The 26922-nt window shown below is 43.9% G+C and overlaps 1 protein-coding gene across 1 annotated transcript in view; it reads right to left on the bottom strand.

The window, feature by feature from the left end:
- Nucleotides 1-26922, bottom strand: part of ABCA12 (ATP binding cassette subfamily A member 12) — a 615834-nt gene that overhangs the window by 551508 nt on the left and 37404 nt on the right. The window contains exon 3 of the mRNA XM_029607914.1: nucleotides 3732-3885. Coding sequence (XP_029463774.1) covers nucleotides 3732-3885 — 154 coding nt within the window. The remainder of the gene's footprint in view (nucleotides 1-3731; nucleotides 3886-26922) is intronic.

Below are 26922 nucleotides of genomic sequence, written 5' to 3'. Positions count from 1 at the left end.
ATCGCCTCTCCCAATCTTTGGAACACTCTACCTGAAGACCTGAGAACTCAACACAACATAAAAACCTTCAAAAAAGACCTAAAAACTGTACTCTTTCGCAAATTCTTCACAGACACCCAATCATCTGCTCATACCAACTCTCAAATGAACTAATTATTATAATCTACAATCTAATATTTTTCCCTTCTCTTCCAAACTTATATTACTTCCTAGAACTGTTATATTATGTTTATTACTGTATTGTTCACTATGTTATAAGAATATCTCAAACTTCCATGAAAATTTGTTCACTATGTAAACCGTTATGATGGCTTTTCCGAATAACGGTATATAAAACTCTTCAAATAAATAAATAAATAAATAAACATGTTAAATAATTATGCCATGTAGGCATAACCCCTCTCAATTTATATGCAGAGGCAAATAATTTATAAAATTGGTTGATGTATGCATGTATCTTGCTTATGAAAACACTTATTTGTGCATGTTCTTCCAAGCACCAGCTCACTGTGACCTTCACTAGTTGACCCATGCTGTAGCCAGGTCACCCACAGCCTCCACCTTTTTCCAAGACCCCCTACCATAAAACTGAAGACAAAAGAGAAATCAAATTTAATATCTGCAACAAGATTAACAGTTGTAAAAGCATGCACATATTTGATGATGTATGTGCATACTCCATTTATAAAATGAGTAAATGTGAGTATACTTCCAAACCCTACTCTGGAATGCCCTAGAAATGCTCTCTTTGTATGAGCATACTTTTCCACATAACAGCAATAGTACATGAGTATTTCTACCCTTCTGAAAATTTGCTGACCATGCACAAAGAATACCTATGCATATACAAGCCAATTGTATATGCAGAATGCATAAGTCTTTGAAAATTATCCCAAAAATGTCCTACTTTTGCAACACATAAAAATTGTCGAAAATATTTATTGGATCTGATCCCTTCTTATATCCATCTCTTCTCCCTGCTAAAACTCTTTACTTCCCTCCTTCAAACATCCATCTACCTCTCCTACAGAATGTTATGCTTGCTGTTCACAGGGAGGTTCCACAAGAAACCTCACTTTTCCAGATGCTACCGATCCAACGCTGCTGCTCCTCGTGGCAGGGAATCACTACTTTTGTCCCACCCCTAGACGTGCACCAGGCTATGAAGGCCCAGCGGCAGGAAACCTCCCTCACGGCACTTCTCAATGATGTCACATGGTTTAGTATTTAAACCCCAGCCGTATTACATAGCATTTCCTCAGCAAGGTCACCTGTTTGCTTGTCCTTGGTCTGGATCCAGTCTCAGTCCTGTTCAAGTTGTCAGCCTGCTTCAGTCTTCAGCACCTCTCCGCTCCAAGTCTTCAGCCTGCTTCAGTCTTCAGCCTCACTCTGCTCCAAGTCTTCAGCCTGCTTCAGTCTTCAGCTCTGTTCCTGCTTTAGTCTTCAGATGCACTCCACTCCAAGTCTTCAGCCTGCTTCAGTCTTTAGCTCCACTCAGCTCCTAGTTTTCAGTCTACTTCAGTCTTCAACTCTGCTTTTCTGCAAGTCTTCAGCCACAACCTTGCCTCTGTCAAATCTTCAGTTTCCGCCATAGCTTGTTGGACTCTGTCAGTGCCTGGCATGTGCTTAGACTTGCTCAGCTGCTGTCAGCATAAGCTTTAGGGCCCAGTCCACAAGGTTGTACCAGTTGCGCCATGGCAAGAGGGGCCCATATTTAAGTCATTTGCAACTCAGAGGTTCTATGGCATATTTAGGCTGCTTTTCTTCTCCACCTCCTCCTGCTAGAGCATAGATTGAGTTGGGTCACTTGCTGATTCTTCTTCCTGTAGGGGCCTGTCCTCTGATACGTCCCTCTGGCTACTGTCTCCTTTCCTTTCCTTTACTTATGCATCCCTTCCTCTCCTTTGACTTTGCTTTATTTTCCCCTCCCCTGTTTACTTCTTTTTTACTTCTACTGTTCCCACCTCTGTTGTCCTCTTATTCTCTTGCCTCCCCTTTCATTTCCTTTGTTGCTCCCCTCCACTCTCCTATTCCCTTTTGCTTTGCTCCCCTCACCTACTTTCTCCTCTATCCTGTTTTATCTTTCATTTTGCTGTTCTGTTTCCCTTTCTTCCTCTTTCTTCCTCCCTCTATTTCTATTCTTCTGGTCTTCGCTCTCTATTGTTTTCCCCTCTGCTGTCTATTTTGCCTCTCCTGTTCTCTTCAATTCTTTTTTCAGTCTATCCTCCTCTTTCCTCTTCCCTTCCTTTTCCCTCTCTAAGCTGTTCTCACGGTCTTCTTTGGATCTCCTTTTTATGCTCCTCCTCTCTCCTAACCCTGCCACTCTTTTTCCATTTTCTTGCCCTACCCATCCCTCTTCTTCCCTCAATTGCTTCTCCCTCTGCTTTCTTCCTTTCCCCTGCCCTACCTTCTCCAAATCCCCCTTCTTTTGCCTGCACCCCTCCCCTTTGCTTCTCTACCATCTTCTCTCCAGTTCCTTCATTTTCTTTCTTCTGCTCATATCCTCTCCTTTCATTCCCTCTTTCCTCTTCTCAGCGGCTCTCTCCTCTTCTGTTGTACCTTTTCTTTGCTCTGCTGCTCTTTGTTCCTCTCGCTTCCTTCCCTCCCTTCTCCTTCCCTCCTCTCTAATGCTCTCTCCTGCTCCCTTTCCTCTCTCTTCTTTTCTTTTTCCTGCTCTCCCACTTTGCCTTCCATTAGTTCAACAGTCAATGCACTGCCAGCAGCAGTAGATCTGTAGCAGCCCCTGGGTGGGTGAAAATGAGCTTCTGAGCACAAGGTTGCTAAATGATTCCCCACTATTTGGTTCTCTGGAACAAAGTGAACCAATCAGCCATGAGAGCTGGGAAATTCAGCAACATGCTCCGAAGAATGTCTTCCTGCTGCCATGACAGCTTTTGTCCTGCTACCTGTCCCTCATTGATTCTTTTGAAACACACTACCAGTGACGGGGCGAGTGATTCAGCCAATTTAGGTAGGCAAATGGGGAGGGCAATGTGTTTTTTTAGGAGGGGGATCTTGCTCACCCATGCTCCTCGGCTATGATGCCTATGAATAGGTAAATATATTACAGACTGAAAGAGCAGCAACAGGAGATGAAAGGAAGGGAGAAAAGCAGGAGCAAGGCAGAAGGTAAAGAAGAAACAGGAATTCTCAAGCAGCATTGGTAAGTGTAGAAGAGAGAGCCCTACCAGCAGGGGAGGAGACGAGGGGAAAAGAAGGAGAGCCCAAATAGTGGTAATGGGAAGAGAAAGGAGGGGGTCACAAAAAAGACGGGGAAGGAATAAAAGCCCAATGAATGGACATAAGATGAGCTGGAAGGGGGAAGGACTGAAGGTATAGAAACAAAAGGTATGTGGAATGTGCGGAAAGTACCAATGACAGTAGAAACAGTGTGGGAGAAGGAGGAAATACCCAAGGATGTGGAGTAGGAGGTGCAGATGAATGCCGTATGCCTACAAAACAAGTTTTTTCTGTCTAATTTAAAACTTCACGGTTGCAACTGTAAAATCCACAATTAAATAAAGCTATGAGGAAAAATGTCCTCAAGATCAGAACATGAGTAAAAGCAGAGGCTAGCATTTGAGATAAAAGAACATCTTAATAATAGTAGTTCTGCTCTCTTAATTTTCTAGGGCCTCCCTAATGTTAGAGGAATCGTTTCAACTTCTGCTGTGTAAAATAAGACACAATGTCAAAACTGCAAGCATAAAAATACAGGAGGACTTCTTTACCTGTAGTTAGATGAGTTGCTAGATATTCTTGAACTAGATAATTTAACATTTGGTATATAGGACACATTGTTGCACTTGGCATCTGTAACACAGAAGAAGGTTTGAAGAAATGGATACAAGCCTGTGCTCTGGAGGTTACGAGGAGCAAGATAACCTATGAAAGATGAAACAGATGTGCAATAATTAGTACAAAGGAGGTCTTAGTATTAGCATCAAAGTAAACTTTAATAAGGTCAATCATTAAGCAAGCTCAGAAAAGCATTCAGAGAGTTCATATAGTCAAGGAACAGCCAATGAGCTATGCATTCATGATGGAAAGTGACCATTTTCCAAAAGAATTGCCACATTTTCTTCCCTTCTTATCACCGCAGATTAGTGAAGTTTTATTGTATAGCCCTCATTGAGCCTTCTTTCATGTGAATTTAAAACATATCCCATTAAAGTTGTTAATACAACTGCGGTTTGCGGTCCCCCCGAGACTGCAGTTTGACAGCCTAGTGGTTAGAGCAGTGGGCTACGAACCAGGAGACCAGCGTTTGAGTCCTGCTGTCGCTCCTTGTCACCTTGGGCAAGTCACTTTACCCGGCCTCCACTGCCTCAGGTACAAATTTAGATTATAACCTCTCTGGGGATAGAGAAATACCTACAGTACCTGAATGTAAAACTGATGTGATATCTCAGATCAAAATGTCAGTATATAAAAAAAAAACCAAAAACATTCAGGGTACCTATAATAAGACATTTTTATTTTCATGTGTTTATTACATGAGATATGGGTGGGCTGGCTAAATGAGCCATATGACCTTTATCTGCCATCATGTTCAACGTGTAGGCCCTCTTCTAGTGGATGCTATAAAATAAGGGATCAAACTCAGTACCAGGGCTTAGTCCAGGCAAAGTCTTTCCAAATCCTGGCAGGGATTCTCTAAATCGTGTGTGTGTGGGCGGGAGGGGAGGGAGGGAGATATACCTCCAGAGCCCAGGGTATTATTTAAAAGTCTCTTTCTGGAGGTCTAAGCTCAGTCTTTTAGTCTCTTAATTCCCTGTTGAATGGACTCTTTAGTAGGGTGTTCCAAAATAAGAGTTTACTGTTCAATGATAATCAGTTGGCACCTAATGCACTACCCTCTTGTTATATCCATAATAACTCCAATAAATCAGATTCAGAAAGTTATCTATATCTGACCCTTGGCATTATCCAGTGGCTGTGGTGTTGTTCAATATTCAACAATACTATATTACTGTGGCTATGGTGTTGTTCAAGGTTCAATAATACTATAGCCAATGGCTTATCCATCTAGACAAGTTACAAATACGAGATACTCGATTAATTCATTCTAATTGCTTGTCTATAAGATTGTTGTTATTCATTTGTTGTATTATTATGCCTTATTTGTTGTATTATTATCCCTGATTTTAATTCATTTTTTCCAAGTTCACTCTCCTGTTCTATGTAAGACTCATATGTTTAGTTATCCTAATGTTATATATAAACCGAGGTGATTGGTAACATTGTTACCAGAACCTCGGTATATAAAAAATGTTAAATAAATAAATAATACATATGAATAAATGTTATCATGCGTCCAACGTGTGCATGCATTTTTTCAGATTTAATGTGTTTGAAACTCAACCGGCCACCGCTTCCAGTTCACTTCAGGGAACACACTGTTGTATTAGAGCTCCAAAATCAAATTACCCTGCTTCTCTTGCTTATAATTAGTTACTTAGCTTATTCTTCTTGGTATATCACAATCCATTTCTTTTAGCAACATTTTCAGTGTTGGAAATGAGTCATGACAATGGCATTACAGAAAATGAGTGACATCACTAGACTAATTTAGACCTGTTTCCAACTATAAACATACATACAGAAATCTGAAAAAATATGTATTTTAATGTTTTGTCCGTTTCAAGCCACATGATGGCTTACTTGTATTTGCAGTACAGTTATGTAATATCCAATATGGATAATATTTCTTGCCCTACTGGAGAGAGTGGTCTCCAGGGAGCTATAACTACAGATTGCTTCAATCTTTTCCTCTAGAAATAAAATTGCCAAATTCAACCTGTAACAAAAAAAAAAAAATGTTATCCTGCTTTCTAATTGGTTAAAGTAAAGCTTTTAACCTCCAGAAAAAGGCCTGTACAAACACTAAAAGTAAATAATTACAACCACTTTGACAGATATGAAATTCTATTTCTCCATTACTTTTTCTCTTATAAAAAAGTTACAGTAAGTGGTAGAGATGTGAATCGTGTGCCTGATTATTTTAACGATCAGGTTTGGATGGAGGGAGAAAAAAAAATCGGATCGTTAGAGATGTGAATTGGAATCGGTTCCGATTCCAATTCACATCGTTAATTTTTTAGTGAGGCCTGAACAGTTAAAAAAAACCCCACCCTGACCCTTTACAAATGACCCCTTTGCTCTCACACCCTCCCGAACCCCCCCCCAAAATGTTAAATTACCTGGTGGTCCAGTGGGGGGGGGGGGGGGGGGTCCCGGCACGATCTCCCGCTCTCGGGCCATTGGCGCCATTTTGGCTACCACTGATAAAAATGGCGTCGATGGCCCGATAAAAAAAAACCCATCCTGACCCTTTACAAATTACCCCTTTGCTTCTCCCACCCTCCCGACCCCCAAAAAACCTTTTACATGTACCTGGTGGTCTAGCGGGGGGTCCGGGAGCCATCCCTTCAATCATACCCTCGGTGCCGGTGCTGCTGGACTGGTTTCAAAATGGCGCCGATCGCCTTTGCCCTCACTATGTCACAGGGACTCCCTGTGACAAAGTGAGGGCAAAGGCGATCAGCGCCATACTGGCAGTCGATCGCCTTTGCCCTCACTTTATCACAGGGAGCGATGGTCGCTCCCTGTGACATAGTGAGGGCAAAGGCAATCGAGGCCATTTTGAAACCAGTCCAGCAGCGGCACTGGCACCGAGGGTATGATTGAAGGGATGGCTCCCGGACCCCCCGCTAGACAACCAGGTACATGTAAATGGTTTTTGGGGGGGTCGGGAGGGTGGGAGAAGCAAAGGGGTAATTTGTAAAGGGTCAGGGTGGGTTTTTTTATCAGGCCATCGGCGCCATTTTTATCAGTGGTAGCCAAAATGGCACCGATGGCCCGAGAGCGGGAGATCGAACTGGGACCCCCCCCCCCACTGGACCACCAGGTAATTTAACATTTTGGGGGGGTTCGGGAGGGTGGGGGAGGGTAAAGGATTGGTTTTAAAGGGTCGGCGTGGGTTTAGGGGTTGTTTTGGTGTGCCGGTTTTCCCGCCCTCCCCCCAAATAATTCCCGTACTCGATTTAACGATTTTTCACGATAAATCGAGGGAATTCCTATTGTATCGAGTCCCTTACCGATTTATGACGATTTTAAAATTATCGGACGATAATTTAAATCGTTAAAAAACGATTCACGGGGGAGCTAGAGTGAAGGAAGGAGAGAGCCGCCAGCTTTAACCCGAGGAGAACTGTGCAATAAGGAGCCCCTGAGAACATCTTGCCGGTGAGAACAGCTGAGCCGTGATTGACGTCGCAAGGCGGGGCTACAGACTATAAGAACTCCTGTAGCGCGACCTATCACCGGGGAGCTAGAGCGAAGGAAGGAGAGAGCCGCCAGCTTTAACCTGAGGAGAACTGTGCAATAAGGAGCCCCTGAGAACATCTTGCCGGTGAGAACAGCTGAGCCGTGATTGTCGTCGCGAGGGTGGGGCTACAGACTATAAGAACTCCTGTAGCGCGACCTCTCACCGGGGAGCTAGAGCGAAGGAAGGAGAGAGCCGCCAGCTTTAACCCGAGGAGAACTGTGCAATAAGGAGCCCCTGAGAACATCTTGCCGGTGAGAACAGCTGAGCTGTGATTGACGTCGCGAGGGCGGGGCTACAGACTATAAGAACTCCTGTAGCGCAACCTATCACCGGGGAGCTAGAGCGAAGGAAGGAGAGAGCCGCCAGCTTTAACCCGAGGAGAACTGTGCAATAAGGAGCCCCTGAGAACATCTTGCCGGTGAGAACAGCTGAGCCGTGATTGACGTCGCGAGGGCGGGGCTACAGACTATAAGAACTCCTGTAGTGCGGCACAGCGTCGCCGCCGGCGCGACATCGAAGCCGCTCGCGTCAAAGGGGCGAGCGGCTTTGTCCGGCTTCGTCCGGGGAAGTCTGGGAGTTGGGGGAAAACTCTGGCGTTTTCTTCACTTGGATAGGGAAGAAAAGAAAAGCCAAGTTAGTGACATCATCCCCAGCGCAGCAACAGCATACAGGCCCCATGGACCAGCATGTTGTTAGACAGAGAATTTTGCCAAGTGGGGACGAAGGGGGAGGAGTATCCTTGACCTCCCTAAGTCCCGGCGAGGGACCTCTATCTCCACCTCAGCCATGTAGGTTTCCATCGACCGAAGAGGCACAAGAACTGGTAGGAACAGTCCCCTTGGAGGTAAACTTGCATAGGCAAGTGGACACCAAGGGGTCAAAAGACGTTTTATATGTTAAAAATATGTTAGAAGCTCCACCAGAAGATATTGGTATAGGCATTAGTCCGGTTCCTCCAGACAATGTATCTTTAGGTGATTTATGACAATTGATTGTGAAAATAGATAATAATATTGTAATAATGAATAAGTCCCTATCTGCTGTAATTCAAGTTAATACGAATGCAATTACTCAACATGATACAAAAATTGTTAACTGTGAGAAACAAATAACTGATTTAAATTCAAAGATCCAGTTAATACAGAATTCACAGAATGTTTTTATGCAGGATAGTTTGATCCTACATAAAGAAAATGAAAGATTAGAAAATATATTACGATCAAAGAATTTGAGATTGGTGAATTTTCCTCAGACACGTTTGTTATCTCCGTATGAAATGTTTAAAAAATTTCTAAAAGAAATTTTGCAATATAAAGATGAGGATATTCCAAAAGTATCTAAGATTTTTTATTTCATTATAAGATCTAGAAGAAATGAATGGAATTTACAGATGGAAGATCCTCCAAGTTTAGGAGTATCTACCTTCTTGGAGGAATCTATTGATATAATTGAGAAAAGAGCTACTCTTTTTGTTACTTTCCATGCTGAACAGGATAAGGACAATATTTTTAGAAAGTTTTTCCAATTAAAAGATATATCTTTTTGTGGGCAAAGGGTCCAAATTTTTCCTGATGTTGCCCGACCTACTCAGGCAAGGAGAAAGTATTTTCTATCCTTAAAACATCGAGTAGTAGGAATCGGAGCAACATTTTTCCTTAAATTCCCTTGTGTTTGTCAAATAACATACCAAGGGAAGAAATTTAGATTTGTGGACCCGACCCATCTTGAGACTTTCCTATCAGATAAGTCACAGATATAATTAATTAGAGATAGAGGTGTATTAAAAAGAAGTCAAATTCTCCTTCCTTTTATGTTTTCGCTAATGAAATCCCAATCCTAGAATTATTGGGATTGGTTTATTTTTAGCAAATGATATATAAATCTTGTATTTGTATATATAATAGTTGCCTTTCCCCCAATTATGTGAAATGTAAAACAATTATTGTTTGCGTGTATTGGTTATAAGTATTTAATTATGGTTGTGGAACATATTTCCTGTTTTCCTTTTCATGATATTGTCATTGAAGAAACTTAATAAAGTATAAATTAAAAAAAAAAAAAAAAAACGATTCACATCCCTAGTAAGTGGATTAACTTGACAATAATGGTCATTGGGTCAGACATTTCCTAATACTTAAGGAAAGACTGGTTTAAGAGTTCAGTTATTAAGGGGTGAATTTTCAAAGTGTTACGCACGTAAAAATTATCATATAGATGCATAAGTAACATCTACTCACATACGTGCTATTTCAGAAACAAACATAGGTACATAATCTTGCTTCTGCACACATATTTATATGCATAAAAAGTAGGTGGTCTGGGGCATTTCGGGGCAGGGCCAGCATTTATACGCATAAGATGCTATTTTAAAAGATACACACCTAGATTTGCCAAATTACTTGTGTAATTTTACATCTGCTAATTATCTTACATAAGTGATATTAAATGCATTTAATGGGCTGGATTTTAAAAGGGTTACACGCATAAGGTACTCGCATAACCCTTTTAAAACTCCTCTGCGCGCGCTGAACCTATTTTGCATAGGTTTCTGGCGCGCACAAAGCCCCGGGACATGCGTAAGTCCCAGGGCTTTCCTGGGGGGCATGTCGCGATACACATGTCATCGGGAGCGTATTGGGGGGCGTGATGCGGCTGGCGCGTCATCCAGGGGCAGCGCCATGGGCGTGGTTTTGGCCCGGGGGCATTCCGGGGGCATGGCCGCGGCCTCCAGACCAGCCCCCGGACTGGAACATGGCGTGCGGCAGCCAGCCTGGCACGCGCAAAGTTATGCCTGCCTCGAGGAGGTGTAACTTTTGTGACAGAGGTGGGGGGGGGGGGGTTAGGTAGGTGAACGGAGGGGAAGGTGGGGGGAGGCGGAAGGAAAGTTCCCTCCGAGGCCTCTCCGATTTTGGAGTGGCCTCGGAGGGAACAGGCAGCGAGCGCAGGGCTCGGCGCACGCAAGTTGCACAAATGTGCACCCCCTTGCGCACGCCGACCCCGGATTTTATAAGATACGCGCGGCTACATGCGTATCTTATAAAATCCAGCGTACTTTTGTTTGTGCCTGGTGCGTGAACAAATGTACGCACGCGTGTAGATTTATAAAATCTACCCCAATGTGTACTGTGGTCCAGTGGCGTAGCCAGAATTGATTTTTTGGGTGGGCACAAGGTTAACATGGGTGGGCTGTAGGCATGCAGGTCTACTAGTTGTTTTTTTACTGATAAATAATGCCAAATTATGCAGCATAGCATTCACATCTACGCCTAAGTATGAGGTTTACTTAATGATACAAACATAATTCACGGTGATTTGTGGTACTTTAGCCTTCTTATTATTACGATTTTATACACGTCTCCTACCTGTCCATAAATTTTGAGAGAGCGGTTGTGTTGCTTATATTTAAATTGCTAACATCTCAAAATATAGATATATATTTTTACCTTTGTTGTCTGATCTTTGTATTTTTCTAATCAGTTGGTCCTGGTCTCTTTTTCCCATTTTTTCCCTTATAGCTCATTTCCTAATTCCTTTTCAGTGTCTTTCTTCTATTACTGTCTTCTTCCCTTCCACACACACACACACACACACACACACACACACGCTTTCTCTCACAGACTCCCTCTCACACACTCAAGCTGTCACTCTCATATGCTCTCCCCCCCCCCCCCCCACAAGCTCACATTCACGTTCTCACTTTCTCACCCCTCCCCAGGCTTATATTCTTATGCACACACAGACGCACATCCAGGCACCCATTCTCACCCACACACATAAACCCAGACTCCCATTCTCACCCACAAACCCATGCTCCCAGTCTCACCCACACATATTCAAGCTCCCATTCTCATCCATACATATACACATTTAAGGTACTATTCTCACCCACACATACACACATTCAAGCACCCATTCTTATCCACATATTCAAGCTTCCATTCTCACCCACCCACACAAACCCAGGCTCTCATTCTCACCCATATATACACACATTCAAGCTCCCATTCTCACCCACCCACAAACCCAGGCTCCCATTCTCAACCACACATACACACATTCGTGCTCCCATTCACCCACATATTCAAGCTTCCATTCTCACCCACATACACACCCAGGCTCCAGTTTTCACCCACACATACTCCCATTCTCATCCACACATACACATTCAAGTACGTGCACAGCTTCCGCTTTCTCCCCCAAAGCAGGAAGATCAGCTGCCTCTCCTGCTGCCACCGGCCTCCTGCTATCTTCGGGCGTCGGGCCGTACTGCCCGCCGAACTTCCTGTCGGGGGGGGGAGCGGAAGCGCAGCGCACAACGTCCGTTTCCTCCCTCCCCCCAAGCAGGAAGATCGGCGGGCAGTACGGCCCGACGCCCGAAGATAGCAGGAGGCCGGTGGCAGCAGGAGAGGCAGCTGATCTTCCTGCTTTGGGGGAGAAAGCGGAAGCTGTGCGCGGCGCTTCCGCTCCCCCAAACAGGAAGTTCGGCAGGCCGTTTGGTCCGAAGATAGCAGGAGAACGGGTGGCAGCAGGAGAGGCAGCTGATCTTCCTGCATTGGGGGGAGGAAGCGGAAGCTGTGCGCGCGGTGCTTCCACCCCCCCCGAACAGGAAGACCGGTTGGCCATACGGCCGCAGCAGCGCTTCCCCACGTGTGCCGTGATGGCGCGCGAGGCATGGGTTCTCTTGTTCGCTGTCGCGGGGATGGGATCCCGCGACAGCCTTGCAGTTCCGGTGCCAGTTGGGTGGGCCTGGGTCTAAGTTGGGTGGGCACCTGCCCACCCAGGCCCACCCATGGCTACGCCACTGCTGTGGTCAAGTGGGAGATCTGAGTGAAATGTGGGAAGTTTAAGCTGAAAAACCAGGAGAGTCACGATGACCTAGAGAAGGACTGGGTAAACTGGTAGAGTAATTGGTAAAACTAGTCATTTCAATTTCACATGCATGTTTTAAAATATACTGATTTATGTGCATAAATCCCAATTTATGCAAGACTACTTTATTTTTGCATGTAAAATATATATGCATATATTTTTAACATTGGTAGAAAAAGTACACATGTTCAATGCAGTGAATCAATTCATGTATATGTTGCAGGGAAAAGATTTGATAATATACATATATCTGCTATGTGAGAGTTATAAAATACTAGAGATGTGAATCGGAACTGGAATCGGTTCGGATTCCGGTTCCGATTCACATGTGGGGTTTTTTCCATCGGGCCCGATCGCAGTTTTGTTTATCGGCTGTGCCCGAGCCGATAAACAAAAAACCCACCCCGACCCTTTAAAACTAATCCCTTTGCTTCCCCCCCTCCCAACCCCCCCCCCAAAAAAACATTTTACAAGTACCTGGTGGTCCAGTGGGGGTCCCAGGAGCGATCTCCCACTCTCGGGGCGTCAGCTGCCACTAATAAAAATGGCACCGATGGCCTTTGCCCTTACCATGTGACAGGGTATCCATGCCATTGGCTGGCCCCTATCACATGGAGGGAGCACTGGATGGCCGGCGCCATCTTTAAAAATGGAGCGGGCCATCCAGTGCTCCTACCATGTGACAGGGTCCGGCCAATTCCACGGATACCCTGTCACATGGTAAGGGCAAAGGGCCATCGGCGCCATTTTGATTAGTGGCAGCTGACGGCCCAGGAGCGGGAGATCGCTCCTGGGACCCCTACCAGGTACCTGTAAAATGTTTTTGGGGGGATCGGGAGGGTGGGGGAAGCTAAGGGATTAGTTTTAAAGGGTCAGGGTGGGTTTAGGGGTTATTTTTGTGTGCCATTTTTCCACCCTCCCCCAAAACAATAAGAGAACCTCCACGATCAATATTGTGGGATTTTCCTTTAGGGGGAACCCCCAATTTCTGACAATTTTGAAAATATTGACGATGCAGTATCTGTGACTGAGGTCGAGGGAGCATCTGCCAGCAGTTTGCAGGATGTGGATATTTCCTCCTGTGCCAGAGTGGGGACGAACGCCGGCAGGGGAAGTAACCTGATAGTCCGACCTAAGGTGTACTTGGGGAGTGAAAAAGCTGCAAGCCTTATGGAAGGACATCAGGAGATATTGCCTGCCTGCATTCAGGGTGAATCTTGGCTGCAACCTTCGAAACCTGAGGCAGTCACCCTAGAAGCTCTCTGGGACTTGGTGGCGAGCTTTTGCATTTCCCTAAAGTGTCTTGAAAGCAAAGTAGATTCACTCGCTATTAATACTCAGCAGAAGATCTCAGACTTAGAGCATACTACTTCAACTCTCGTTAATAAATTTGCTGAGATAGAAAATAAAGTTCAAGTGGCTCAAAATGCAAATTTGGTTATAATCAAGGATCAATTTGCATCATCTAGAAGATTGGAGATACTAGAAAATAATTCTCATCAGTTAAATTTGCGGATTTTAAACTTTCCTCAAATTGTTGGGGAAATCTCATATATCACTCTTAAACGTTTCCTAATAGAAGCCCTGGATTTTCCTGAAGATAAAATCTCGTCAATAAACTCATGTCATTTTCTAAATAAAAGGGCAACAAATTTGGGGGACACTTTTGGGGTTACCCATTTCGCATAATTTAACAAATTTCTTAGAAAGTTCCAGTTTAGAAATACTAGATAGGAAAACTTTAATAGTTTCCTTTATTTCAACTAGAGATGTGAATGATGTTATGAGAAGTTTCTTCAGAAAGTTTCCAGTTATTTTCTATGACCAATCGATAAGAATTTATCCAGATTTATCTCAAATAACACAAAAAAGAGAAGAGATTTCCTGATTTTTAGACAAGAAGTTATATCATTTATTTATTTATTTATTTATTTATTTAAAGATTTTTCTATACCGTCATTAAGTTAAATGCCATCACAACGGTTTACAGAAGGGCACGATAAAGAGAAATATGGGTGGTATAGATTACAAATTACTCGTGTGCCATCATGGTACAGTAACAATTTAAAATAATAAACTAGGTGTGTAAGTTAAACCTGATTGTTAGGAACAAATTAGGCGGTTTGATTTTAACATTAATATGCTTATGTAGGTTACTAAAAACTTCCAGCTTGGTGCATCCTTATTGCTCAACTATTTTTCTCCTTTTCTTTATCTTTATAAAATGCTTGTTTAAAAAGCCAGGTTTTCAGATTAGTTTTGAATAATTTCAGATTTGTCTGTAGTCTTATTTCGAGTGGCATGGTATTCCAGAGTACAGGACCAGCCAGTGACAGTGCTCTTTCCCTTACTTGTGTGAGATGTGCTGATTTGACAGAAGGGACAGTTAGTAGAGCTTTATTTGCAGATCTCAGGTTTCTTTGTGGTACATGCACGTGCAGTGCTGTGTTAAGCCAGTCGGCTTTATCATCGTGGATTAGTTTATGGATTATACAAAGTGCTTTATATTGTATTCTTTTTTCAATTGGAAGCCAGTGGAGTTCAGCAAGTGTTCCTGTAATATGGTCACTCTTTTTTTTGCCTGTCAAAACTCTGGCAGCGGAATTTTGCAATATTTGCAGAGGCCGAATTGTAGATTGAGGTAGTCCTAAAAGCAGGGAGTTACAATAATCTGTGCTAGCGAATATCATTGCTTGTAGAACTGTGCGAAAATTGTTAATCGTAAATAGAGGTTTTAGTCTTCTTAGGATCATTAGTTTTGCATAACCTTCTTTTATTTTCTGTGAGATGTGTTGTTTCATGTTTAGCTCAGGGTCAATTATTACTCCTAGATCCCTAACTTTTATTGCTAACTCGGTGGTTTGAATATTTTTGATTGTGAATGTTGGTTGTGTGTGGTGAGTGTTTTTACATTCAAGGTGTAAGAATTCAGTTTTGTCAATGTTTATTACCAATTCCATCTGGTTTAGGAGCTGTTTGATTATTTCTAGGTACATATTGGCTAGTTTCATTGTTTCTTCAATGGTGTTTGGAATGGGTAACAGTAATTATTATAATCTATTAAAAAGAGGCGATGAATAGATTATTATAATCTATTAAAAAGAGGCGATGAAACCTTTGTTTTTTTTCAGTCAGATCAAATATAGCAATTTGTATTTGCCCGAAAGCCATCCACCTCTTCCTCAGTAGCTAGTTAGGATGTGAGTAATATGTAAAAGATTCCGGTTTAAAATCCTATGTAATGCCATACTATTCTGATGTATTTCCTATTATAGTCTCCTAAAAATTTCTCTTTTACCACTTTATGATTTAATTTTTCCTAATTGTAATATAACACAAATTGGATAAGAAATGTAGTGTAAACTTAATTTAATGTTTTGTTTATCCTGAAATATCTGATTGTGATGAAAGTACAGAATCTTTTCAGTTTGCTAAAAATTTAAAATGATAAAGAATTAAAAAAAAATTTAAAAAATAAATGCCTTCTAATAATGTTACTGCTTTAGAATTTCTAATGACATGCATTCTATTAGTTTCAAAGCAAGTATGTTGATGGATTTATCAGTGCTATAATTCACTCTTCAATTAGACACAAAACCGCAAAAGGCAGCAGACTTTTGTATCTTACATAATTCTGGAAAGGAGTTTATTTTTTATGCAATAACACATATGGCCTGATTCACTGTTAAGTGAATTTTCAAAGGAGTTAGGTGCATAAAATTAGCATATACATGCATAAGTAGTTTGTGTTCATGTACATGCTATTTTACAAGCATCAAAAATACATGCATATTTTTGGTTTGGGGCACATATTTACCTGTGCCAAAAAGGGGCGGTCTAGGGTGGGACCAAGATGAATGCAGTTGAGTTGCTATTTTATAAGAGATTTACGCAAATACATTATGTAACTTACTCATGCACGTCTGTTGTCTAGTATTGGTTGGGTAGTAGGTCCAGTAAACTGGGAGGGAACCAGGTGAAAAGATAGTAGGGTCTCAATGACCTGAAAGACTGGATGAACCGGTAGAAGCATTTACAAACTGGTGATTTCATTTATGTATGCATGTTTTAAAATATATCTACTTCTGCATATAAATCAGGATTTTATATGAACAAGTTATATTTTTCACATATAAAATATGTGCATGCATATTTATAAAATAGGTAGGAAAAGAACACACTTTTGATGCATTGCAGGTATTTGTGTGCAACCAAACATACCCATGTATATCGGGGGGTAGACATACGGGTATTTTATAATCTGCATGTTTCTGATATGTGCATATTATAATACACTGTAGTAGGTTTCAGCACTACCATATATGTGCATATACGGGGTCATGCAGAGTGGCTTGAAAGTTATCCTCCTTGGTTTTTCTTCCATCCTATGTCTTTGGAATAAAAGCTTAGTAAATCAGGCTCGTAGAGTGACACGTTGATGAGAAATGCTGTCCTGTAGGTATTATTGGCATCACATGTTGGGTGGAGTGTTCATTTGCTAGGTGACCTATGTAAACATGCATGCTTATTGTCAGTAAACTCTATCCTGTCTTCTGGCATTCATTATTATTTTCTTTTTAGAACTGCAGAGCATAATTATACAAGCTCATCTCTCTACAATGGCAGCCCCTAACAAAGCCTGAAAAAGGAGAGGGATTTGTTTCACTACAATCTTTTGTCACCTGATAACCCTAGGCTCTGAGAGAGCACAAAATTTCCTTGCAACCCAACAGCTAAACAGAGCAAAATAATTTTTATCCAATTCTTTCTGCAGGATTAAGACACAGTTGAGACAAGAGAGTGCATTCCAATTATTTTCATTTTGTTTTGGTTCTGGGGGTGTTTCCATTTCTTTTTTCAATTTGTTCTACTTTGTTTCATTTTGTTTTCGGGGGGGGGGGGGTGCAGAAAATGCAAATAGTTTGCACAAAATTCATTTTGCACACACAATATGCAACTTACACACACAAAACCAGAAATAAAACAAATTTCATTGACATATTTTACTTATTTTTGAAACTACACCAACCGTGGAACAGCTTGTTTTTCATGTCATTTCAAGCTGAGTGCTCTAGCTTGTACTGGACTAATCACTGTATAATAGGCTTGGAAATGATGTGAGTAGTAGCATACCTAAAGTATTTGGCACCCGGGGTGGATACTTCCTTTGGCAGCCCCCCGTCCCCAAGGTTCACTTCTCTGTCGTCGTCCCCCCCCCATCAGTGATCTCCTGTACCCCTCTCCCTCACACAGGCTCCCTCTGTTTGTCTCTTCCTCACACATACACACCCCTTTACAGAGGATCCCTCTCTCACACACAAACATGCACTCTCATGCCCATATATACACACATATGCTCCCAGCCTCTTACATATACATATACACACACACACACACACACACACACACACACACACACACACACACACACACACACCTTCCTCTCTCAATCACATTGACTCACGTGCAATCATTCTGGCCCTCTCCCTCCTCAGCTGCCTGCGGCATTCTGACCACTGTCTTCACTGTCTTCCACCCTGGGTTGGTGCAAGGCAAAACTTACAGCTTACCACCCCACCCCAGTCACACCCTCCCCACACACAATTAAATATTATGCATTTTTAATAATAGATTTGACTATGAACATTTAAAGTACAGGCTTCTGAGGTAAAAATATTACTTATAACATGTATATTATATTGACAAGCAGTGTTGTAAAATCCTGCAAAAAAGTAAAAAAGACCCTTGGAATTGATACTGGGTTTATTGTAGCGTGTGATGGGTATAGGCTTGGTCCTCTGAAAGCCACAAGTAAATTGAATTTCAATTTCAATATCTCATACCAAAACAGCAATAACTGCCAGCACTCAAACACTAAAAACCCTACTTATGAAAAGGTAACATTGCAATTATTACACCAGGCCCTAAAACACCAATACACCTACTATTAGGAAAACAGAAAAAGCCAAGCAGGTATAGATCCCTACACAGGACCTGAACAATAACAGAATACGTCAGCTCAGTCACACTTGCAAAATAGAAAAAGACCCTCATCAAATGCAGAATAAAGTGACTTTAAAGTAGTAATAAAAAATTGCAGTAAAAAACTTAATTGTAAACCACAACAAGGCAGACTATATATGCAGTGCAACAATGGAAAAACAGAAGCATTACAATTTCTCATAAATATCAAACAAGAAATATAAAACATTAATAGATGTAAAACCATACTAATACAAAGAATATTGCAAAAAGCTGGCAAAAGGGATAGCATTAAATAATTTAAAACTCATAAAAACTTTCAAAACTGCAGACACAAACAGCACCCAATAAATACAATTTTAAAAAGATAAAAAAAAAATCCACTGCTGTCTGTACCTGGGATCTTTTCATTTCCAGATGCCCTGACACTGTCTGGATTAGCAGGGGAGAGGAGAGGGGTTGTTGCTCATAATCCTTTTCTTCTCTCACACATACACACATGCTCAAACACAGAACATTTGCTCACACACACACACACACACACAAACATACTCTCACATTGCCACGACATGCTCTAACACAGACCCTGACATGCTCTCAGTCACACACACAGAAATGATTTCATAGAGAGATACGCATCAGAGATATGATCGCTCACACACAGACAGACAGACATGCTCTATCACACACTCATGATAGACACAGGCATTCTGTAACAGACACACAGACATGCTCTCACACACACACAGACAAAAACACACTCTCTCTTACTTCCTACCCCACTCTCCATCAGAAGCACAGCAGCAGCTTCCTCCTTTAGCCCCCGCGGCAGACGGGGACTCTTCGTTTTTCTTGAGGCAGCAGGGGCTGATACTGCTCTGCTTCCTGCACAGAGGTGGGGAGGGGGGGCACTGGCAGCATTGTTGCTGCTCCAAGTGCACTCAGACGCTGATGCTACCTCTTCCTGTGATGCCCAGGACACGTGCTGATCTTCTTTCTATGTCGGATTGCGACTGCATGGACTTTCCTTCTTCCCGTCCGTGCGGACCCACCACTTCCTCTTTCTGTGCGCACAGGTGGGAAGAAGTAAAGGCTATGCTGTTGTGGCCCCCAGGCCCATGCTGTGCTAGATGGCCGCCTATTGCATCCACCACTCGTGGCCCGGCAGCCTCCCTCTTCTTCTGCCGCAAGCAAAATGGGCTCCGCTCACGGCTGCCAACCTTCTTCGATGGCTCCCCCTCCCGGCTATCACCTGGGGCGGACTGCACCCCGCACCCCCCCCCCCCCTTAGTACACCACTGGATGTGAGTTCAAGTCCTGATGCTGCTCCTGATGCTAGAGATCTGTGAGAAAAAATTCCCAGAGATGATGAGAACCAGACTTGCCTTTTTGCAAATGTTAGCAGTGAAACGCTACCGAACAAGTGAATTTTACCTTGTTCTATTTTTTATGCAGAAATTCTCCTCTTAAAACCTATGGAGAATAGCTTTGTGAATATGTGCATTTTACAGAACATTCACAAACTTATGTTTTAATTTTCAAGTTTTATATATTTTTTTTTACATCTTTAAATTGCATTTGCTGTGACCTTGGGCAAGTCACTTAAGGCCTGATTTAGTAAGGCTTTCCCCCCTCCCCCCCCCAGACTGTGCCTATGGAAAATAAAGATTAGCAAATTGTGCCCTTTATTGTCAGGTCCACAGGTACTCACTTAGAGGTGACTCTTAAAAGCCCAAAGCTTGGAGATACGCATGTATCTCAGGCCAGCAAGTGCCCAAGTACACGTGTATCTCCCAGTATGTGCCAAATCGAAAAGTTAAAAAAGGGGTGGGGTGTGGACATGGTCTGGGCAGAGCATGAGCGGGTATTGGACATTCCAGGAAGGTGAATTGAAATGTGCGCATAAGTATTTACTCACACACGTGCGCGCTGTGGTCCCCTACTGCTTAACTTTACTTGTGCTATGGATAGCGTGTAAGTCATAAAGTAAAAAAATCAGGGCAGGTCAGCGGGGTTTGAGGTAAAAGGGAGGAAGGTTAATTAGGGGGATTAGGAAGTCGGGAGTTTTTATCTGGGCGAACTGGGGAAACTGGTAATTGTGTCAGAGCGCGTATCGAATAAAATCCCCCACTTAAGCGATACAGCTGGCATTTGCGCACACAAGCATGCATCCATACAATATCGTGTGCACATGTGCATGCATACATCTGATTTTATATCATATGCGCATATACGTGCATATACGGTTATATGCCATAAAATGGCTGCATTCATTTGCACAAGCCACCATATGCGTGTACATGTATGCCCGCAGCTGTTTAAAAGATACAGTCCTCAAAATCAAATCTACCAGTTCTAGGCCCGTAAGTAACCTATGGCAACAAGCTATTTGAAAAAGCTCATGAATAAAAACACCACTATTCAAAATTAGAGAAGGGGCTGCACAGGAAGCCAAATAGTGGCAAACTGATTAATAATGAGCATATTATGAAACATTTACCTGGTTTCTAACTTCAAAATGCATTATCAGTCAAACTATACTATGCATATCCCTGATAATCCTTTTTTGCACATGAAAAGCTGTGTGGGTGATGCTGGCCCCATATAAAAAGGGTAGGGAATCTGTACATCCTTCTGCATGGGCTGTAAGGTTAGTGCAATGTAAAGGCAAACTGCCAAAAACTCCTTTCTGCATTTTAATTTCCTCTTTACTACATTTGCATAATCTTTCAAACACTTACAGCATTTGTATTCACTTTCCAATACTTTCATCCAGACTCCAGAGGAATCAGTGAAGAAAATCACACATACACACTAGGGATGTGAATCGTTTTCCATAACGTCTTAACGATAGAAATCGTGTGGCAGGGCAAGAAAATCGTCTTAGGCACGATTTTTTAGTTAAAAAATCGTTAAAAATCGTTTTTTCCGATTAGTGCGCACTAACTCGAGTTAGTGCGCACTAACGGGAGTTAGTGCGCACTAACTGGGAGTTAGTGCGCACTAACTGAAAATGATACAATTTGACACTTTTCAGGTCAGTTAAGGTCAGTTTAGGAATGAATATGTATTCCTATTGGCTGCCCTCTTATTTATTCATGTTACCAAGTTTCCTACTGACAGTATATGGGGGATGGGAAATGGAAACAGTTGGTAGCTTGACAAAACAAGTAATGTGATCAGTCAATGTGACTAGAACTTGTGCCCTAACCCTGATACCAGGGGTATTGTGATCTTCCTGCACACAGTGCCCTATCCCTATTAATACCAGGAGTGTTGTGATCTTCCTGCACACAGTGCCCTATCCCTAATACCAGGGGTGTTGTGATCTTCCTGCACACAGTGCCCTATTCCTGATACTGGGGGTGTTGTGATCTTCCTGCACACAGTGCCCTATTCCTGATACCGGGGGTGTTGTGATCTTCTTGCACACATCCCGGTATCAGGGATAGGGCACTGCATGCAGGAAGATCACAACACTCCTGGTATTAATAGGGATAGGGCACTGCATGCAGGAAGATCACAACACTCCTGGTATTAATAGGGATAGGGCACTGCATGCAGGAAGATCACAACACCCCTGGTATCAGGGATAGGGCACTGTGTGCAGGAAGATCACAATACCCCGGAGGAGTGAGGGTCAGGCAGCTCCCCCCTGTCTGTGAAGCCAGCCTCTCACTAGTAATGCAGGGAGGGAGCTGTCTCAGACTTCACCATCCTCCCCCCCCCCCCTTACCCACACACCATTCACTAGCTGGGACATGGGGGAAGTCAGGAGGGAGGGTCAGGCAGCTCCCCCCTGTCTGTGAAGCCAGCCTCTCACTAGTAATGCAGGGAGGGAGCTGTCTCAGACTTCACCATCCACCCCCCCCCCCTCACCCACACACCATTCACTAGCTGGGACATGGGGGAAGTCAGGAGTGAGGGACAGGCAGCTCCCCCCTGTCTGTGAAGCCAGCCTCTCACTAGTAATGCAGGGAGGGAGCTGTCTCAGTCTTCACCATCCTCCCCCCCCCCCTCACCCACACACCATTCACTAGCTGGGACATGGGGGAAGTCAGGAGTGAGGGTCAGGCAGCTCCCCCCTGTCTGCGAAGCCAGCCTCTCACTAGTAATGCAGGGAGGGAGCTGTCTCAGACTTCACCATCCTCCCCCCCCCCTCACCCACACACCATTCACTAGCTGGGACATGGGGGAAGTCAGGAGTGAGGGTCAGGCAGCTCCCCCCTGTCTGTGAAGCCAGCCTCTCACTAGTAATGCAGGGAGGGAGCTGTCTCAGACTTCACCATCCTCCCCCCCCCCCTCACCCACACACCATTCACTAGCTGGGACATGGGGGAAGTCAGGAGTGAGGGTCAGGCAGCTCCCCCCTGTCTGTGAAGCCAGCCTCTCACTAGTAATGCAGGGAGGGAGCTGTCTCAGACTTCACCATCCTCCCCCCCCCCCCCACCCACACACCATTCACTAGCTGGGACATGGGGGAAGTCAGGAGTGAGGGTCAGGCAGCTCCCCCCTGTCTGCGAAGCCAGCCTCTCACTAGTAATGCAGGGAGGGAGCTGTCTCAGACTTCACCATCCTCCCCCCCCCTTACCCACACACCATTCACTAGCTGGGACATGGGGGAAGTCAGGAGTGAGGGTCAGGCAGCTCCCCCCTGTCTGCGAAGCCAGCCTCTCACTAGTAATGCAGGGAGGGAGCTGTCTCAGACTTCACCATCCTCCCCCCCCCCTCACCCACACACCATTCACTAGCTGGGACATGGGGGAAGTCAGGAGTGAGGGTCAGGCAGCTCCCCCCTGTCTGTGAAGCCAGCCTCTCACTAGTAATGCAGGGAGGGAGCTGTCTCAGACTTCACCATCCTCCCCCCCCCCCCTCACCCACACACCATTCACTAGCTGGGACATCGGGGAAGTCAGGAGAGAGGGTCAGGCAGCTCCCCCTGTCTGTGAAGCCAGCCTCTCACTAGTAATGCAGGGAGGGAGCTGTCTCAGACTTCACCATCCTCCCCCCCCCCTCACCCACACACCATTCACTAGCTGGGACATGGGGGAAGTCAGGAGTGAGGGGCAGGCAGCTCCCCCCTGTCTGTGAAGCCAGCCTCTCACTAGTAATGCAGGGAGGGAGCTGTCTCAGACTTCACCATCCTCCCCCCCCCCCCCCTCACCCACACACCATTCACTAGCTGGGACATGGGGGAAGTCAGGAGTGAGGGTCAGGCAGCTCCCCCCTGTCTGTGAAGCCAGCCTCTCACTAGTAATGCAGGGAGGGAGCTGTCTCAGACTTCACCATCCTCCCCCCCCCCCCCTCACCCACACACCATTCACTAGCTGGGACATGGGGGAAGTCAGGAGTGAGGGTCAGGCAGCTCCCCCCTGTCTGTGAAGCCAGCCTCTCGCTAGTAATGCAGGGAGGGAGCTGTCTCAGACTTCACCATCCTCCCCCCCCCCCCTCACCCACACACCATTCACTAGCTGGGACATGGGGGAAGTCAGGAGTGAGGGTCAGGCAGCTCCCCCCTGTCTGTGAAGCCAGCCTCTCACTAGTAATGCAGGGAGGGAGCTGTCTCAGACTGGTATCAGGGTTAGGGCACTGTGTGCAGGAAGATCACAACACTCCTGGTATTAATAGGGTTAGGGCACTGTAAGAGATGACTGTAGTAGATTGAATAAAGATCTGATGTTTCTGCTCTCCTCACACCAAACAAAAACAACACACAAGCAGAGAAGCCCTTCTTACAAAGCTGAGCTAGTGAGTTAAGTAGGAGGAAAAGTAAACATACTGGTGCCAGTGTGGCTACTTAAAAAATACACTTACCAACAATCAATTACATATATTTGAACTGTGTACAGTTCCAGCCAGGACCACCTTTCTAAAATGCACAGTGATTGGCAAATTCAACATGCACTAGCATTTCAGGTGCCTGCTAACAAAAATAATAAACAAACAAGTTCTAGTCAGGTGAGTGCTGATCATTACATTACTTTTTTTGTCAAGCTTCCAACTGTTTCCATTTCACATCCCCCCAACCATATTGGTAACATCAATAGATAAGAGCACAGCCAGCCAATAGGAATACATACATACATATTCATTCCTAAGTGACCTTTACTGACCTGGGAAGTGTGAACACTTTGTTTCATTTTCTGTTGGTGTTCGTTAGTTTCCAGTTCCATTTTCCATCCCCCCAACCATCACCTCAGTGGTAACATCAATAGATAAGAGGGCAGCCAGCCAATAGGAACACATATTCATTCCTAACTGACCTTCAGTGACCTGGAAAGTGTTTATTTGTATCATTTTCAGTTAGTGCGCACTAAATCGAGTTAGTGCGCACTAACGGGGAGTTAGTGCGCACTAACTCGAGTTAGTGCGCACTAACACGATTTAACGATTTTTAACGATAAATCGTTAGAATTTCTATTGTATCGTGTTCTATAATGATTTAAGACGATATAAACATTATCGGACGATAATTTTAATCGTTGAAAAACGATTCACATCCCTAATACACACAGAAAGAAGTAAAAAAGCATTCAGAAGCTGCGGCACCCCTCAATGCCTTAAGGGTGAATTTTAAAAGCCCGACATGTGTCAAAATCAGGAGATACATTCACAAATCAGGCCGGTGTGCGCCAACTTATGCACATATCTCCCGTTATAAGCACAATATTTTTTCAAAAAAGGGGCAGGACGCGGGCATGGTAGATGGAGCACAGGCATTCCTGGATTTCTCAATGAAACCCACACATACATACTTAGACACACAAATGTGCACCAGGCTCCCTGCCGCATAACTTTATTTCTGCTATGTTTGGCGTTTAAGTCAGAAAACAAAAAAAAAATAAAAAGGTGAGTAGTGTTTTAAAGGTTTAGGTTAACAGGGAAAAAGGGAGGCTATTTAATTAGGGGGGTTATGAAGTCCTATCCCTTACCAGGGCAAACTGGGAACAAACTGGGAAAACTGGAAATTACGTGGTAGAAACAGAATTTGCATGCATAGGTGCGTACTTACTTAAACTTGCACGCACATGTGCGTGTGTACAGTCTATTTTATATCATGGGCAAATATACATGCATATGTTATAAAATGATCGCATTCCTGGGCATGAGCCAGCAAATGCTCGCACATGTGCACCTGTGCAGTTGTTTCAAAGTACCATGCTAGCAAACTGCAGTCTCAGGAACCTCTGGTCTGCAAATCTAGGATGTACCAAATAAAAAAATTGAGGGATGTGCAATCATTTTTCCTGAATTAGGCAATGTCAATGAGATTGCCTAATTCGAAATGGTTCGGGAGAAACCGAAAAACGATTTAATATTTTCCAAAATTTCAGAAAAAATTCATTTTTGAGTTAGTGCACAGTAATGGGAGTTAGCGCACACTAACTCCTGATAGTGCACACTAACCCTAAAAATCGGTGCCCCTGAAAATAAAAACCCTGAACTGCGGGAAAAATGAAATTCCCGGGGTGGGGGGGGGGGCCTGAAACGAAGCCCGACACAAAATTTTTACCTGAAGCACATCTCTAAAAAAAATTACTTTTTTCCCATCTTTGCATTATTTATTCTCTGTCCTTTGCTCATGCTGTCCTGTTTATGACAGTTCAGCATTTACAGGACCTTAGTCATGCTCCATTCCCTTACATACACCATGCAGTCCTCAGCCCCTGAATTACTGTCATATTCTCACAACCTCATAACCCTCTCTATACATCAATACATGCCAGCAAGACTAAGGACACTAGCTACTGGAACTTCATTTATCATACAGAAAGGTTTCATCACTGCATCATCTACCCTGCATCCCCAGCAGTTGTGCCATAATAGCATGGGTTTGCCTTCATATATTCCACTCCTATAAGCACCCCACCATCTTCTCCAACACATCTAGCATAATGCCCTTTAGGTTGAATGCCTCACCCACCCCCACTGTTACTGCTTTGAATAGGGATCCATACCACTCTACTTGGAGGAAGCTATGCTTGTGCACTCAAATGGACATTCTTGGAGGTCAATATATGACTGTTGCTACTCACTCTTCTTGTCACTTTTCTATAGGCTTCTGTTTATAATCACCAAAGAACAAGATTGTTGAGTTTGTGGCATAATGTGGACTCTTGGTTGAAATGGTGATGACTCCTCCTACAGGGAGGGGCCTTGTGGGGAACCACAGCAATAGGCTAGACTCAGAAAGCAGACACTGAGGAAGAAAGCTTTTATTGTACTGCTGTAGATAGATGATACTTGCGTAGGAGATAGATAGCACTGTAGTCCAGCGGTATTCCAATAGCTCAACAATTTCAGATGTAAATGGTCTCACTCGGATGTAGCAAAGGTTGGTAGTGTTCCGCAGAGCGGGATAAGCCGAACCTGAAGGATGGAAATGGAGAGCTGGAGCATAGAGGTACTCACAGAGAGGCAGTATAGGGATCCTCCTTGATAACAGGGTGAAGGAAAGGACTCGAGGTCCATGGTGCAGGATACCCTGGGCTGGAAAGGCCCTCGAGGAGCGAGGACCTAGGAGCACAGAGAGGTCCTGAAATAAGAAGATAAGACCCCCGAGGAGCAGTTGTCTTAGGTTAGGTAGTAGAACCCCGAAGGGTAGATAGAAGCGAGAGGCCCTAGAGGAGCAGGTGCCCAGAGCTTCTGCTGGAGCGAGATACCCCGGAGGGTAGCGAGGAATCCAAGCGAGCAGCTTGGAAGTGGTCAGAGTAGCTAAACCAAAGTCCTTGCTAACTCAT

The sequence above is a fragment of the Rhinatrema bivittatum genome, chromosome 6 (assembly GCF_901001135.1).
Source record: "Rhinatrema bivittatum chromosome 6, aRhiBiv1.1, whole genome shotgun sequence".
NCBI lineage: Eukaryota > Metazoa > Chordata > Amphibia > Gymnophiona > Rhinatrematidae > Rhinatrema > Rhinatrema bivittatum.
The sequence above is the reverse complement of the archived record's forward strand: the minus strand, read 5'-3'. Positions and strand labels throughout refer to the sequence as shown.